General features: G+C 47.4%; 1 protein-coding gene across 1 annotated transcript in view; it reads right to left on the reverse strand.

Moving 5' to 3' along the window:
• Positions 1-15,303, reverse strand: part of LOC135526019 (rab3 GTPase-activating protein non-catalytic subunit-like) — a 30,449-nt gene extending 15,146 nt beyond the window's left edge. Inside the window, 22 exon segments of the mRNA XM_064954040.1 lie at positions 88-193; positions 454-551; positions 969-1,182; positions 3,493-3,620; positions 3,703-3,793; positions 3,896-3,960; positions 4,066-4,148; positions 4,282-4,425; positions 4,503-4,692; positions 4,861-5,000; positions 5,171-5,260; positions 5,552-5,631; positions 5,796-5,944; positions 7,207-7,305; positions 8,303-8,402; positions 8,512-8,613; positions 8,707-8,782; positions 8,880-8,927; positions 9,162-9,243; positions 9,367-9,487; positions 13,455-13,537; positions 14,368-15,303. Of these exon segments, the coding sequence (XP_064810112.1) occupies positions 88-193; positions 454-551; positions 969-1,182; positions 3,493-3,620; positions 3,703-3,793; positions 3,896-3,960; positions 4,066-4,148; positions 4,282-4,425; positions 4,503-4,692; positions 4,861-5,000; positions 5,171-5,260; positions 5,552-5,631; positions 5,796-5,944; positions 7,207-7,305; positions 8,303-8,402; positions 8,512-8,613; positions 8,707-8,782; positions 8,880-8,927; positions 9,162-9,243; positions 9,367-9,487; positions 13,455-13,537; positions 14,368-14,476 (2,398 nt within the window). The 5' untranslated portion in view covers positions 14,477-15,303.
• Positions 15,304-17,838: the final 2,535 nt, after the last annotated feature.

A 17,838-nucleotide genomic window follows, 5' to 3' on the forward strand; every position in this document is an offset into this window, starting at 1 on the left:
ACTACCTATTATCTAACCACAACCCAACTGCTAACTCAATTGTATCACAGCACAGACCACCTTACAAAATACGATGTGATCGCACACCTTTCATGGAGCTGAGGGCAGTGAGGAGTGTGTGTAGGTGTCTGACGGCCTTTGGTTTCTTCAATACTTCCTTCTCTCTGTGCAGCCATACACTCAGCAGCAGAGACTGAGGGAAAGAACACACACATAAGGAAATGTAACTCATCCATGTTGTCTATTTGAGTCTATTCCTCTCATACCCAAATCTCCCCTTCCTTGAATCGGAGGTACGGATCAAAAAAGATGGATGAATACATACAGTTGGGCAGATGAAGAAATGTCCCTGCACTGAAGCACAGGTAAAAAGCATGTGCTGCATGCAGAATGGATATTAGTGCACGTCACACTCCCATCCTTTTGCCGTACCACCCTCCTTCCTCTCCTCACCAGTAAATGCTGTGGGCTGATGCCGGTCTCCTGTAGTGTGTCACAGACTTTCTGTAGAGGGCTGTCTCCTATCAGACAGCCCCAGAACAGAAAGCTCCCTACAGGGTAAACAACAACACAGTCTTACCCTTTATACTCATAGGTTTCAAGTTTCACGTTTTAATGTCGCGGGCACAATTACACATTTTGCCATGGAGCGAAGGGAAAAATGTAGCAGTTTTAAAGCTAATTTCCTGCAATTTTACACATTTTCAATGTCACGTGCACAAGTACAGTGAAATGCCTTTCTTGCAAACTCTAACCCCAACAATGCAGTAATCAATAACAATGTAATACTACAAATAAAAAGGTATAACAAAAACACACAAGATACAAAAATAACACGAGAAAGCAAGAATACTTTTTATAGGGTCAGTCAGTTCCAATATCATATTTACAATGTGCAAGAGATACTGGAGTGATAGAGGTAGATTTGTATAGGGGTAATGTGACGTGTGTGCATGCGTTCCTCCTACCCAGTTGTGTCCAGTCTGCGTCAGGCCCTGGGACCACCCTGATCTCCTCTCCTTCACACTCCATCTGGGACAGGAAGCCGCGTACAGGAAGTGATGCGTCAGGGGAGTCCTGGGCAAATGAGACGGAGGGGCGGGAGCCGGAGGTGAGCTCGGTGTAGCGCTGCAGGATGAGGGAGACACGGGCTAGTTCCTCCTCTACACCGGCAACCTCCATCTGGATAGGAAGAGGAAGAAAAAGAGAAAAGAAGAGTAGTTCAGAATGCTGTACTCACAGGTTTAGGGTGTGTATGTGTGTATGGGTTCGTTCTTCTATCCTTGTGGGGACCCACATTTTTTACATTGACAAGATTAGCAAACATATTGTAGGTATGACATGCCAGAAACAAACGCTGACACTACACATCCTAGTATATCTGACCAAATTATGAAAAACAAAAATTGTAATTTTGAATTTCGTAAAGTGAGTGTGGAAGAGGTGAAAAAAAATGATTGACAAGACAAGCCACCGGGGTCAGACAACTTGGATGGAAAATTACTGAGGATAAAAAGCAGACGATATTGCCACATCTTCCATTTAAGCCTACTAGAAAGTGTGTGCCCTCATGCCTGGAGGGAAGCAAAAGTAATTCCGCTACTTAAGAATAGTAAAGCCCCCTTTACTGCCAAAAAAAAGAATTGTTTGACCAGATACAAAGCTATTTCACAGTAAACAAATTAACAACAGACTTTCAGCATGCAGCACTGATGATTGGCTGAGAGAAATTTATAATAAAAAGATTTGGGGGACTGTTTAGTTAGACTTCAGTGCGGGTTTTGACATTATCGATCATAGTCTGCTGCTGGAAAAAGGTATGCGTTATGGCTGCTATATTGTGGATAAAGAGTTACCTGTCCAACAGAACATAGAGGGTGTTCTTTAATGTAAGCCTCTCCAACATAATCCAGGTAGAAATCAGGAATTCCCCAAGGCTGCTATCTAGGCCCATTACTTTTTTCAAATCTTTACTAGCGACATACCTCTGCCTTTGAGTAAAGCCAGTGTGTCTATGTATGTGGATGACTCATCACTATACACATCAGCTACTACAGTGACTGAAACACTTAAAGAGCTGCAGTTGGTGTCCGACTTGGTGGCAAGGAATAAGTTCATCCTAAATATTTCTAAAACTCAAAGCATTGTAGTTGGGATAAATCAATCACTCAACTAAATCTCGTATTAAATAAAATGGAAATTGAGCAAGGTGAGGTGACTAAACTGCTCAGAGTAACCCTGGATTGTAAACTGTGATGGTAAAAACATTGATACAACAGAGACAACAGTCTGTCCATAATAAAGCGCTGCTCTATCTTCTTTTCAACACTATCAACAAGGCAGGTCCTACAGGCTCTAGTTTTGTCACACCAGGACTACTGTTCATTCGTGTAGACAGGTGCCACAAAGAGGGACTGTCAACGGCTGGCCCTTGGATGTACACAGAGGAAACAATAATATGCATGTCAACCTCTCCTAGCTCAAAGTGGAGGAGAGATTGACTTCATCACTTCTTATATTTGTGAGAGGTATTGACATGTTGAAAGCACTGAGCTGTCTGTTTAAATGACTAGCACAAAGCTCAGACACCCATGCATACCCCACAAGACATGCCACCAGAGGTCTCTTCACAGTCCCCAACTCCAGAACAAACTACGGGAGGAGCACAGTACTACATAGAGCCACGACTACATGGAACACTATTCCACATCAGGTAACTCACGCCAGCAGTAGAATCAGATTTAAAAAACAGATAAAAAAATACACCTTATGGAACAGCGGGGACTGTGAAGCAACACAAACATAGGCACAAACACATGCACACACACGATAACATAGGCACTATACACCCACGTACACATGGATTTTGTGTTGTAGATATATTGTAGTGGAGTAAGTGCCAGAGGGCACACAGCGTGTTGTGAAATCTGTTATGAATGCATTAATGTTTTTAAAATGGTATAACTGCCTTAATTTTGCCAGACCCCAGAAAGAAGAGCTGCTGCCTTTATGGGGATCCATAATAAATACAAAATCCCCCAAAGTCCCCACAAGGATAGTAAAACAAGGAAAATTCTCCCTCGTGGGGACATTTTCCACATCCCCACGAGGAGAAGGCTATTTTAAACTTAGGGGTTAGGGTTAAGTTTAGAATTAAATTAAGGCTAAGGGGTTCTTGATTCAATTTAGTTTATTTAACCTTTGTTTAACTTGGCAAGTCATTTAAGAACAAATTCTTATTTACAATGAAGGCCTACCGGGGAACAGTGGGTTAACTGCCTTGTTCAAGGGCAGAACGACAGATTTTTACCTTGCCAGCTCGGGGATTTGATCCAGCATTTCTGTTACTAGCCCAACGCTCTAACCAATAGGCTACCTGCCGGGATAGGGTTATGGGAAGGGTAAATTAGATTTTGAATGGAAATGAATTTTAGATCCCAACGAGGATAGAAGAACAAAATGCGTGTGAATGCGTAGTGGTTCTGCCCTCACAGGTTTAGTGTGTGCATCTGTGCGAGCCTCCACAGTAGAGTGCAGCTGTTGGATGTCAGTGTAGAGCTGGAGCAGTTTCAGCTGGGAGGAACACAACTGGAGCAATGCTTCATCTACCGCCTCAGGGTCTGCAGGGACAACACACACACATTTGTACAAAAACATGGTTTTGATATTAATTCTCAATGAATGTCCAGAAACGCACAGTACCTTTCCCCCTGAGACTAGCCAGTAAGAGTCGGGTGATGTTGGTCAGACAGGAGACTGGAGCATTTTTATTGGCTAGCAGAGACTCCAGGGCCTAAAGGGCAGGACAGAGAGCAGCAAGTAATAAGAAACGACATTCCCTGGGTGTGCTGACCCCCCCCCCCCCATCTGTGTCTGGGTGTGTGTGCTCGTTGACCTGTTTCTTAATGGCAGGGTGTTTGATGTCCAGCAGTACACGCTGGGCCTCGCTCTCCAGGTAATCTGAGGAGAGAAGGTCAAAGGTAAGAAAGAGCTCGTCGTTTGCCCTGTCGAAATATTTCTGTAAAGGGCTTCCTTCAACCTCTTCATGTTCCTCCTCCATCTCACCTGGTTCCAACTCTCTGCTCTTCAGTAGTGTGGTCAGTCTCTTCAGCAGGTGCAGATCCTTTGCTCTCTCACTCTTCTTATCACTGAAACAGGAGTCAACACTGTTTTGCGTGTGTATCTTTGCCATGTATGACAATCGAGAGACCACAGTGTTCGAAATAGCTTTTCACGTTCAAATAATTGTACCCCTGATTCAAAGTGTGTGTATGTACTCACCTGAGGGCCAGATGGAAGGGGACAGTGACAGTGCGTAGTGCTCCAGTAGCAGGGTCGAACAGACACACCTGCTGTGTGTGGAGCTGCCAGCCTTGACTGGTCACACTGTTCACCCCCATCAGCCGGTAGCCTGCATACAGCAACCTGACACACACAAGAGAAGGGAATGGTTACTGGTTACAACTGCTTTAAATCAGAACTGTGTGTATGTGTGTGTGTACCTGCAGTGTTTCCCGACAGTGAAGGCTCCTACTCGGGGGCCCTGCTGTGTGCCCCACACCTCCAGGATGCCTCTCCTGGGGGCGTAGATGACCAGAAACTGAGCATGGCGCCGTGGGAGGGGCGCGGCCGGGGAGGACTCGCCCCTCCCCTCAGACACCTGTACCCAACCCAGCTGGGCGTCCCGGTAGCCTGGGGCAGGAGACAGTCAGAATTAGATGAACTAGATGTATAACCAGGGCCTATTTCCAATTCAACAAAAACTAAACCCTACACAATGTTTGCTGTCTTTAGAATAAACCAAAAATAAACTATTGTTACTGTTGAGTGTCAAAGGGAAACTATTTCTCTCCCTCTCACCCTTCCACATGCGGATGGCGATGCCTCTCCCCACGTCGAGCAGCATGACCCTGCCAAAGTCGTCCGTGACCCCAGCCAGAGTGTTACAGGGGGACAGACAGATGGACTCCCCATGACGCCGTGAGTCTGGGAGACCAAACCTGGGGCCGGGACAGAGAGGAAGGACAGGGTGAGGATGGGCTAGGTAATCAGTTCACTTAGAAATGGAAAACAAGTGAAAGTGGTAAGGTAACTAGGCAAGTTGACTGTGTCAGAGTAAATGTGCAGAAGAAACAATTTCCTAGTTCTTCTAAGAGGGACGTGATGTCACCTGACTGCCAGGGGCGTGGCCGGTTCCACCTTAGGCTTCTGTTTCTGAGTTGGCTCCTCCTCATTCTGTTTCTTCCACCCCAGCCACCCACTGAGAGACAGCGAGAGAGAGAGAAAATTAGATGGAAGAGAAAGGGTACAGAGGCAATGCAGAAGAAAGAGTGAGAAGAGAAAGGAATAGGAAAAATACACGGCAAACCAAATGCATAGACGGAGCCCTGAGCTGGAGGAAATCGTAGATATTTAAACTCATGGTTATAAGCAGAATCATAGCACCCACCCCCGTGAGGGTATTGACAATCATACCGTGAGTATTTCAAAATACCCCGGTATACATGGTATACCGCCCGAGCCTAACATTCACTGAGAAATACACACACACCTGGCGGCGGTGAATAAGGCCGATGTGAGTTTGCTGGCCACAGCCAGAGCAACGTGGGAGAGGAGAGGCTGAGAGCTGCCCTAGAGGGAGAGAGAGAGAATAGGAGAGTCAGGAATCCCTGCTACTGGTCTGAACAAATGCTGACTGTTTTCTTAGCCGATAATAACTACGACTTTCTCTCAGAGATAAATAGACATGTGTGAGGTGAGAAAATGATGGACAGCAGCAAGACACAAACACACACCTCTATGGCATAGTAAAAGCCTGTGTAGGGTCCTCCCCCCACAGTTATGTACTGACTCATGGCGGGGAGGCTGCCCTTCACAGAGGCATGGAAACCCCCCAGGATAGACGCATTCCTCATCTGGTCAAACACACACAGGGTCATTATACCTGTGTAGTGAGGTACAGAAAGAGAGCACAGTTAGACTGGAGAACATAGCTACACTTTCACTCAACCAGTATCCATCCAATCGATTCTTCATGATCATCTCCCCCTTTCATATCCACTCCCTGTCCTCCTTCCCCCTCCCCTACTCCCTGTCCTCCTTCCCCCTCCAGCCCCTCCCACTCCCTGTCCTCCTTCCCCCTCCAGCCCCCCCACTCCCTGCCTCCTTCCCCCTCCAGCCCCTCCCACTCCCTCCCCCCTCCTTCCCCCTCCAGCCCCTCCCACTCCCTGTCCTCCTTCCCCCTCCAGCCCCTCCCACTCCCTGTCCTCCTTCCCCATCCAGCCCCTCCCACTCCCTGTCCTCCTTCCCCCTCACTCCCTGTCCGTCCCCCTGTCCTCCTCCAGCCCCCCCACTCCCTGTCCTCCTTCCCCCTCCCCCACTCCCTGTCCTCCTTCCCCCTCCAGCCCCCCCCACTTCCTGTCCGTCCCCCTGTCCTCCTTCCCCCTCCAACCCCCCAACTCCCTGTCCTTCCCCTCCAGCCCCCCCCCACTCCCTGTCCGTCCCCCCTCCTGTCCTCCAGCCCCCCACTCCCTGTCCGTCCCCCTGTCCTCCTTCACCCTCCAGCCCCCCCAACTCCCTGTCCGTCCCCCTGTCCTCCTTCCCCCTCCAGCCCCCCCCACTCCCTGTCCGTCCCCCTGTCCTCCCTCCAGCCCCCCCCACTCCCTGTCCGTCCCCCTGTCCTCCTTCCACCTCCAGCCCCCCCCCACTCCCTGTCCGTCCTCCTTCCCCCTCCAGCCCCCCTCACTCCCTGTCCGTCCCCCTGTCCTCCTTCCCCCCCAGCCCCCCCACTCCCTGTCCGTCCCCCCCCCTCCAGGTCCTCCTTCCCTCTCCAGCCCCCACTCCCTGTCCGTCCCCCTGTCCTCCTTCCCCCTCCAGCACTCCCTGTCCGTCCCCCCCCCCCTCCAGTCCGTCCCCCCCTCCTTCCCCCTCCAGCCCCCCCCCCCCCACTCCCTGTCCGTCCCTGTCCTCCTTCCCCCTCCAGCCCCCCCACTCCCTGTCCGTCCCCCTGTACTCCTTCCCCCTCCAGCACTCCCTGTCCGTCCCCCTTCCCCCTCCAGGCCTCCCACTCCCCGTCCGTCCCCCTGTCCTCCTTCCCCCTCCAGCCCCCCCCCTCCCTGTCCGTCCCCATGTCCTCCTTCCCCCTCCAGCCCTCCCACTGCCTGTAGCCATCCATCCATCCATCCAACCCTCCCTCCTGTCTCTCACCCACGCTGCTGTGGTCTACGATAGCATCCATGTCCTGTAGACCCCACTTCTTATAGGCCAGAGGAGGAGGCTGGACCACCTCACTGCCTGCTGCCGCCGCTGGGGCGGGGAGAAAGAAGACATGCACATAGAAAGTTAAGAATAATGACAAAGGGAAGGGTTTTGGAGGAAGAGAGGGTAGACAGAGCGAAAGAGGAGATGAGGAAAAAAGTAAATGGTATGGAATTCCAGTATACTGTATATCACCTCAAGCTACAATACACGAAATATACAAAACACACTACAGGTACTATGCTAAGTGTCAAAGACTAGCTTGTGTGCGCGTGTCAGTACCTGCATCCTTTCTGGCGAACCCAGCCAGCAAATAGAGAAGATGGTTCTATTAAAACATAGGACTTCTTTGAATTTTTGCATTGAAATTTCCGAAGAAGAATCAAAAAAATCTAAATAACAAATAATTAAAGAGCAACAATAAAATAACAGTAACGGTATAGAGGTCCTGGATGGCAGGAAGCTTGGCCCCAGTGATGTACTGGGCCGTACGCACTACCCTCTGTACAGCTGTTTGAAGCTAGTGGACCAAAACGGAAAGTAACTTACCATGAGCTTTAAAAAATTATATATTTTTTATTGAAAATATATTTCAGAGATTTACATGGCACAATGATAAACTGAAATTGAGCGAACAGAGTAGAATTTTTGCAACCAGGAAATGACTTAGTGATTTCCACTAGATAACAGTCTCAAAGTCAGAACAGCTTTCCCAATTTGACAACAGATGCCTCTCCGGCGGCAGAAATCAATAGGCGAATACCACAGCCAATCACAACACAGGGGGGGGTAAGTAATACTGTGAAACACTATTTACACTACTAACATCATTACACTACTAGCGACAGATATATTATGGATATTTTCTGAAATGACAATGCAAAAATTGTTTAAAAAATTACATTTTAGTCATTTAACAGACGCTCTTAACCATAGCACCATTAATGCATTACTAAAACTAGTTTTACAACTACTACTACCATACCTGTCCTGCTACTATAGTACTTTAACAAACAGACAAAAACACACACACATGCAGCAGTACCTCGAGCCACCTGGTTTCTGCAGGCCCGTAGAGACTGGAAGAGACTGAAGCCGTCGATGGTGACCAGGGCTGCTGGGTAAAGGATACTCAGCTCCTCATGCTGACACAGAGACAAAGAGAGAGACTCACAAATACAAAGTGTCACCAAGAGAACCTTGGTCTCCAGGCCCAGAGAGCAGTCAGTGTTTCAAGGTGTGCCATAGTCGTACCTGCTCGGTGACACCGGGGTGGCGGGGGATCTCATAAGTGCGACACTTGAGCCTCAGGACAGGGTCCTCATTCAACAGCTGGGCTAGGAGTAGGACACCACTCTGACAAAACACACACACCACCGTTAGATGAACACCAGCCAGACTCCTGATGAGATTCTGCCTTCCAGGTCACGGAGGTAAATGCTGCTATACCTCGGTGTAGAAGCGTACATAGCCAGATGAGAAGCCCACGACAACACATGTCCAGTCTGGTCGACCCGTGGAACTCCTGAACGCAGACGGAGAGAAGGTTAATACTCATCAATAGAACAAACTGAAGATACACACTGATATGTGCACAGAAGTGAACACATTTGGTGGCTTACCTCTTCTGGCTGGCCAAAGGTATACAGATGACGTTGCTCACACTCTCCCTGTAGAGAGACGCACAGTGAATCTGGAATCACGTCTTCTTTCGGTGTCCTTTCCTCTCCTCACATTCCTCTCTCATCCGCCCATGTTTCTTCCCCACCTCCCTCATCCCCCTGTTCTCCCACGCCCTCCTCCCCCTGTAACTCTCCCTGTCTCATCCATCCACCCCCATGTTTCTTCCCCTCCTCCCTCTCGTCCCCCGGGTTCTACCACCCCTCCTCGCACTGTTCTCTCACCCCTCGTTGGTGCTGAGAGTTCCACTCCAGGACACAGCCAGCGTCATCCCCTCTCTGCCTCCGTCATCGGTTTGCCACCTCGCTGTCGGAGACGAGAGAAAAAGGCAACACACATCCCCCACAATCAACAGCAGTGTGTCTGTGTCATGTCTGTGCATGTGCGCGTGTGTACATTAAACGTGAGCGTCTGTTTTGGGAGACATACCTGAGAGAAACACAGCCTTGCTGCCTTTGGCGACGACCATCAGGTCTGAGCAGGGAGACAGAGACACCACACAGTCCTGCAGCCAGGGGGCGCTGACTGCTGCAGTGTCCTCCTCCACCCCCTGAGGAACACACCACAACAGGACCAATCCTCAGAGATCACAGACAGCTATAGAAGAGTGATATCTGATTTTTGTGCATAGAACAAAATGCATAATGAAGGATCTTTAGGGATTTTTCTGCCATTGTAATCCTTGGGCGGGCCGCATTTTTTGTTTGTTTTTTTTTCCCCTCGGGTCGCCTAAGTCTAAACAGTTAAATAATAAACATTTGGGATGGAAAAACGCTTTCAGTGTAAACTTAAACAACTAAAACCAGATATAAACTATACACACCCATCTAGTACTGGGTCAGACAACCCTTTTGCAGCCAGAACAGAATTAATTATTTGGGGCTTGGAAACATTGCTCAATTGGTATCAAGGGGCCTAACGTGTGCCAGGAAAACATTCCCCACATCATTACACCCCGAGTACCATTGACACCAGACAGGATGGGTCCATGGACTCATGATGCTTACTTCAAATCCTGACTCTGCCATCAGCATGACGCAACAGGAAATAGGATTTGCCAGACCAGGCAATGTTTTTCCACTCCTAAATTGTCCAGTCTTGGTGATCGGGTGCCCACTGAAGCCAGTTCTTCTTGTTTTTAGCTGATGGAAGTGGAACCCAGTGTAGTCGTGACAAGGACTGACGAGTTCCGAGATGCTGTTCTGCACACCACTGTTGTTCCGCACCGTAATTTGCCTGTTTGTGGCCTGCCTGTTAGCTTGCACAATTCTTGCCATTCTCCTTTGACCTTTCATCAACAAGCCGTTTTCGCCCCCACAAGACTGCCGCGGGCTGGATGTTTTTTGTTTCAAGCACCATTCTCGGTAAACCCTAGACAACGGTCGTGCGTGACAAGCCCGGGAGGCCAGACGTTTCTTAGATATCGGTGCTGCCTTGCACAGACGATCATACCACACTCAATGTCGCTTAGGTCACTTGTTTTGCACATTCTAATGTCAATCAAAAAGTAACTGAATGCCTGTCTGCCTGCTTTATATAGCAAGCCACAGCCACGTGACTCACTGTCTGTAGGAGTGAAATGTTTTCGTGAACAGGGTGGTGTACCTAATAAACCACTTAAGGAGTATATTATTTAAGATAATGTAATCTTCGAGAACTAACAATCACCAAAATAAAATCTAGACAGGCAGTGAAAATGCCCAAAACAATACATTTAGTAGTATTGCTTTTGTTATTATGTTTGAGTAAATACACAGCCTTCTCTGTTACAAAATGCATAGAATTGCAGGAAATTTGCTTTAAAACTGCTAAACTGTCTCAACACCGCCAAGGTGAGGGCTTCTAATATCTTCCCTACAATTTAGCTGCACCGCCTGGCAGACCAAGGCCATTGCCCTTTTTGATCCAGAACAACCCTGACGTTATTTTATAAGAAAGACTACTGGGAGAGAGCTGGACAGAAGGAGTGTGTTGGAGACGTTTTGGCCTGTTTATGTGTTGCGTATACAGTTGAAGTCGGAAGTTTACATACACCTTAGCAAAATACATTTAAATTCACAATTTTCACAATTCCTGACATTTAATCCTAGTAAAAATTCCCTGTCTAAGGTCAGTTAGGATCACCACTTTTTTTAAGAATGTGAAATGTCAGAATAATAGTAGAGAGAAAGATTTCAGCTTTTATTTCTTTCATCACATTCCCAGTGGTTCAGAAGTTTTCATACACACAATTAGTATTTGGTAGCAACGCCTTTAAATTGTTTAACATGGGTCAAACGTTTTGGGTAGCCTTCCACAAGCTTCCCACAATAAGTTGGGTGGATTTTGGCCCATTCCTCCTGACAGAACTGGTGTAACTGAGTCTGGTTTGTAGGCCTCCTTGCTCGCACACACTTTTTCAGTTCTGCCCACAAATCTTCTATAGGATTGAGGTCAGAGCTTGGTGATGGCCACTCCAATACCTGGACTTTGTTGTCGTTAAGCCATTTTGCCACAACTTTGGAAGTATGCTTGGGGTCATTGTCCATTTGGAAGACCCATTTTAGACCAAGCTTTAACTTCCTGACTGATGTCTTGAGATGTTGCTTCAATATATCCACATAATTTTCCTCCCTCATGGTGCCATCTATTTTGTGAAGTGCACCAGTCCCTTCTGCAGCAAAGCATCCCCACAACGTGATGCTGCCACCCTGCGCGTCACGGTTGGGATGGTGTTCTTCTGCTTGCAAGCCTCTCTCTTTTTCCTCCAAACATAACGATGGTCGTTATGGCCAAACAGTTCCATTTTTGTTTCATCTGACTAGAGGACTTTTCTCCATGTGCAGTTGCAAACCATAGTCTGGCTTTTTCATGGCGGTTTTGGAGCAGTGGCTTCTTCCTTGCTGAGCAGCCTTTCAGGTTATGTCGATATAGGACTCGTTTTACTGTGGATATAGATACTTTTGTACCTGTTTCCTCCAGCATCTTCACAAGGTCCTTTGCTATTGTTCTGGGATTGATTTGCACTTTCGCACCAAAGTGCATTCATCTTTAGGAGACAGAACATGCCTCCTTCCAGAGCGGTATGACGGCTGCGTGGTCCCATGGTGTTTATATTTGCGTACTATTGTTTGTACAGATGAACGTGGCACTTTCAGGCATTTGGAAAGCACAGGTGACCTGGAAGGGTTAGCGCAGGTGGCCTGGAAGGGTTAGCGCAGGTGGCCTGGAAGGGTTAGCGCAGGTGGCCTGGAAGGGTTAGCGCAGGTGGCCTGGAAGGGGCCTGGAAGGGTTGGCCTGGAAGGGATAGCGCAGGTGGCCTGGAAGGGTTAGCGCAGGTGGCCTGGAAGGGTTAGCGCAGGTGGCCTGGAAGGGATAGCGCAGGTGGCCTGGAAGGGATAGGTGGCCTGGAAGGGTTAGCAGGTGGCCTGGAAGGGATAGCGCAGGTGGCCTGGAGGGTTGGCCTGGAAGGGTTAGCGCAGGTGGCCTGGAAGGGTTAGCGCAGGTGGCCTGGAAGGGTTAGCGCAGGTGGCCTGGAAGGGTTAGCGCAGGTGGCCTGGAAGGGTTAGCGCAGGTGGCCTGGAAGGGGTGGCCTGGAAGGGATAGCGCAGGTGGCCTGGAAGGGATAGCGCAGGTGGCCTGGAAGGGTTAGCGCAGGTGGCCTGGAAGGGTTAGCGCAGGTGGCCTGGAAGGGTTAGCGCAGGTGGCCTGGAAGGGTTAGCGCAGGTGGCCTGGAAGGGTTAGCGCATGGCCTGCGCAGGTGGCCTGGGGTTAGCGCAGGTGGCCTGGAAGGGATAGATAGGTGGCCTGGAAGGGATAGCGCAGGTGGCCTGGAAGGGAGGTGGCCTGGAAGGGATAGCGCAGGTGGCCTGGAAGGGATAGCGCAGGTGGCCTGGAAGGGTTAGCAGGTGGCCTGGAAGGGATAGCGCAGGTGGCCTGGAAGGGATAGGTGGCCTGGAAGGGATAGCAGGTGGCCTGGAAGGGATAGCGCAGGTGGCCTGGAAGGGATAGCGCAGGTGGCCTGGAAGGGATAGCGCAGGTGGCCTGGAAGGGATAGCGCAGGTGGCCTGGAAGGGATAGCGCAGGTGGCCTGGAAGGGATCGCGCAGGTGGCCTGGAAGGGATCGCGCAGGTGGCCTGGAAGGGATAGCGCAGGTGGCCTGGAAGGGATAGCGCAGGTGGCCTGGAAGGGATCGCGGTGGCCTGGAGGTGCGCAGGTGGCCTGGAAGGGATAGCGCGCAGGTGACCAGGAAGGGATAGCGCAGGTGACCAGGAAGGGTTAGCAGAGCTGAGAGGAGAGCACGTACCGTTCTCACCGTATCACAGATACAGCTTATAGAATGCATCTCTTTACCTTTAGTATAGGAATGTGTTTAAGCTATTTATATATGCGCAATAAATTGGAACTTCAGCCAAAAAGATTAATGTTTGTAAACCTGATTTGAGGACATGTTATGGATAGCTCTCTTCTGTGCCAGTGGCTTCTCATAGGGAATCGCCACTACAGAGAACAAGAGCGTAAGAGACAGACAAACTGACCGTGGTTTCCCCACTTCCAACTTCTTTGGCCTCAGGGTTATCCCATGACCCCCAGTTGGAGTCGTCCCAGGCCAGCTCATTCTCTGAGGGGGAGAAAGGAAATCACAAATTATTTGAAGGTGCAATCCAGAATCAATTGTCAGTTTTAAAGGCTATAATGTTGAACATTTATTCAGACCAGGTGATGATACACACACAGACTTGTACAACATATTTCAAACTGGTGGGGTCACACTAACAGAGAAAGCAGAGAGAGAGAAGAGCATGAAGGACAAGAGAATTCCCTTGACACAAGAGAGAAAATGGATGAAGTTAGAGATGCTATAAATATCAATGAGTGGGAGGAGAGCTATTGACAGAACTCCTATTGACAGCCAAGGAGACGCCTGTTGCTATGGTCTTACTGAAACATGCATGCACACAGGCTCAGGGTTAAGAGCATGCATGTGGATTGTGTGCGTGTCTTCTTTTGTCCAGTATCATGCAGTAATCTGTTCAGATGCCCTCCTGTAGGATGACTCATTGCACACGACAAAGGGCAAAACTCCCCTCCTCCCCCTTTCCATCCCTGTCTGCATCCCGCTGTCACTGCGGAGCGAAGCAACTCTCCGGCTCACCATCACTACACCTTGCGCATATTAACTGCTATAATCTCTAATTATATTATTCATTATGTGACAGGCCAAGGATTTAAAGAGATGCATTGTTTACATTCCGTGCACCTGGCATTTCTAACATCTAGAACACGAACAAAAAGTGCGACTTCGAGAGCTGGCAAATTCTGCAGACACGAGACGATAGGTGACTTCGCCCATAGCTAAAACATTAACGTTTGCAGTCTCTTTTTGAAAAGCATGCACACAAGCTGGTCATAAACAGCAACTTCTCTCTCCCAGAAGTGAGCGTTAGCTACCTCCTTTCTTGTCCGCCGAGGAATTGTTGTTTTGCTGGCTCTGGAACAAGAACTCCCGGACTGCTTTGAGTTCTTGGACCCGACAGTACTCGAACAGGCAGCAGGACATTTCGATGCAGTCCCGACCAGGACGGATACAGGGAATTAGCCAGCTAGGCTAGCTAGCAGCTACAGTCCAACAGGGGGTAAACAACGTTGCAGTACGATTAAGTTTTCGCTAATCTATACAATAAACAAGACTAGAGTCCTCGGCGATACGTTGTGTTGATATCTGTAACGTTCCCAGGAATATCGGTAGAAAATGAAGTGTTCAGGCTGTTGCTGTCAGTGGTTTTCGTTACTATTTGCACCGTTTCCACTCTTTACTTGAAGTGTTTTGGTGACGACACATACCGTTGTGAAACAGGCAAGAATAACAACACTTTCGGGTCACGGATTTTTGGAATAGGCTACTTCAGAATAAGAGTTCCGTCCTGTATGCTTTGTAAATTGATAATTAGGTTAAAAAATAAAATGATGGAAAATGTGCACAATTATCATAATACATTTTGGACACGTTATCATACAAACAATAATGTAAAGTATTTCTATAAGATATTTTGTGATTTGTCTTCTTCTTTTCAAGCCTAAATGGTCAATAATGTTTTGTTGTGTGTGTAGGTCTACTCCTATAATTTATAATTTTACAAAAAAACATTGACGTTTTGAAACTGCAGTAAAAGTGTAGTAACTGCAGTCAACTGTGGTATTTTGGATGCAGTAATTGCAGAATAACTGCAGTTAAACGGCACTCTGACTGCAATTTTTTTTTGTGGGGATCAGCTTTAATGCTGTATGTTTTTCATATTGGATATACATAGGCCTTTGGCACCGTACACAATTTCCTGTACATTGTGTTAAATTAAAAAGGGTGATCCACTCTACTCAGGAGCCCAATCAGAATAGTTTTTTTTCTCATATGAGACCGTGCCACAATGGAGAACTTTCAATTGAAGTGCAGTTTTCATAAGATAGGAAGGAAAGGAAATAAGGAAGGAAATAAACATGATTAAAAGATAAACATATTACCGTTTTGTTTTATGAAGTTAGAGCAATTTCCTCAAGTATGTGGTACATTTTCACAAGTCTAAGCACAGAAATCTAAACAGATCATTAAAATGGCTCATTTTTCAAAACTTTAAGCAAACGTTAAGCACCACAATTCACTTATCACTGATCATTTTGTGGCCATTAAAGAGTAGCAACTCAGTTGAAATGCAGTACATTTTGCATATTTAACTCTGGACATATGGTTTGTTGCTCTGTTGCATTGTATTGTGTTGTAACATACAGTTACATACCTGCAATGACTGGGAAGGTATAAGAGAGTTGGGTGTGTGTGATATATGTAGGTCTCTGTATTATAGCCTATTGCTAGTGCCTTCAGATGTATTCAGACCCCTTGACTTTTTCCACATTTTGTTATGTTACAGCCTTATTCTAAAATGGATTTAAAAGATACATCCTCAGCCATCTACAGACAATACCGTATAACGACAAAGCGAAAACTGCTTTTTAGAAATGTTTGCAAATTTATTTCTTAATATAAAACAGAAATAAGTACTCAGACTCTTTGCTATGAGACTCAATTTTACTTTACCTTTTTTTAACCAGGTAGGCCAGTTGAGAACAAGTTCTCATTTACAACTGTGACCTGGCCAAGATAAAGCGAAGCAGTGCGACAAAAACAACAACATAGAGTTACACATAAACAAACGTAATGTCAATAACACAAAAGAAAAGAAAAATAGAAAAATCTATGTACAGTGTGTGCAAATTTAGAAGAGTAGGGAGGTAGGCAAGAAATAGGCCATAGAGGCAAAAATAATTACAATTGAGCATTAACACTGGAGTGATAGATGTGCAGATGATGATGTGCAAGTAGAGATACTGGGGTGCAAAAGAGCAAGAGTGTAAGTAATAATATGGGGATGAGGTAGTTGGGTGTGCTATTTACAGATTGGCTGTGTACAAGTACAGAGATCAGTAAGGTGCTTTGACAGCTGATGCTTAAAGTTAGAGAGGGAGATATAAGACTCCAGCTTCAGAGATTTTTTCAATGCATTCCTGTCATTGGCAGCAGAGAACTGGAAGGAAAGGCGGCCAAAGGAAGTTTGGGCTTTGGGGATGACCAGTGAAATATACCTGCTAGAGCTCGTGCTATGGGTGGGTGTTGCTATGGTGACAAGTGAGCTGAGGTAAGGCGGGGCTTTACCTAGCAAAGACTTATAGATTACCTGGAGCCAGTAGGTTTGGCGATGGATATGTAGTGAGAGCCAGCCAACGAGAGCATACAGGTAGGTCGCAGTGATGGGTAGTATATGGGGCTTTGGTGATAAAACAGATTGCACTGTGATAGACTACATCCAGTTTGCTGAGTAGGGTGTTGGGCTCTATTTTTAAATGACATCACCGAAGTCAAGGATCGGTAGCATAGACAGTTTTACGAGGGCATGTTTGGTGGCATGAGTGAAGGAGGCTTTGTTGCGAAATAGGAAACTGATTCTAGATTTAATTTTGGATTGGAGATGCTGAAATTGAGCTCAGGTGCATCCTGTTTCCATTGATCATCCTTGAGATGTTTCTATAAATTGATTGGAGTCCACCTGTGGTAAATTATATTGAATGAACATGATTTGGAAAGGCTGTATATATAAGGTCTATCTATATACCAAGCGATGAGGTCATAGCAATTGTCCATAGTGCTCCGAGATAGGATTGTGTCGAGAAACAGATCGAGGGAAGGGTACCAAAACACTAACGCAGCATTGAAGGTCCCCAAGAACACAGTGGCCTCCATTCTTACATGGAATACATTTGGAACCACCAAGACTCTTCCTACAGCTGGCCATCCGGCCAAACAGAGCAATTGGAGAGAAGGGCCTTGGTCAGGGAGATGACCAAGTACCCGATGGTCACTATGACAGAGCTCTAGAGTTCCTCTGTGGAGATGGGAGAACCTTCCAGAAGGACAACCATCTTTGCAGCACTCTACCAATCAGGCCTTTATGGTAGAGTGACCAGATGGAAGCCACTCCTCAGTAAAAGGCACATGACAGCCTTTTACTGAAGACACCTAAACGACTCAAAGACCATGAGAAAAAAGATCCTCTGATCTGATGAAACCAAGTTTGAACTCTTTGGCCTGAATGCCAAGAGTCACTCACGTCTGGAGGAAACCTGGCACCATCCCTAAGGTGAAGCATGGTCTTGGCAGCATCTTGCTGTGGGGATGTTTTTCAGCGGCAGGGACTGGGAGACAAGTCAGGGTTGAGGGACAGATGAACGAAGCAAAGTACAGAGAGATCCTTGATGACAACCTGTTCCAGAGCACACAGGACCTCAGACTGGGGTGAAGGTTCACCTTCCAACAGGACAACAACCATAAGCATACAGCCAAGACAACGCATAAGTGGCTTCGGAACAGGCCTC

This window comes from Oncorhynchus masou, chromosome 32 (assembly GCF_036934945.1).
Source record: "Oncorhynchus masou masou isolate Uvic2021 chromosome 32, UVic_Omas_1.1, whole genome shotgun sequence".
Lineage (NCBI taxonomy): Eukaryota > Metazoa > Chordata > Actinopteri > Salmoniformes > Salmonidae > Oncorhynchus > Oncorhynchus masou.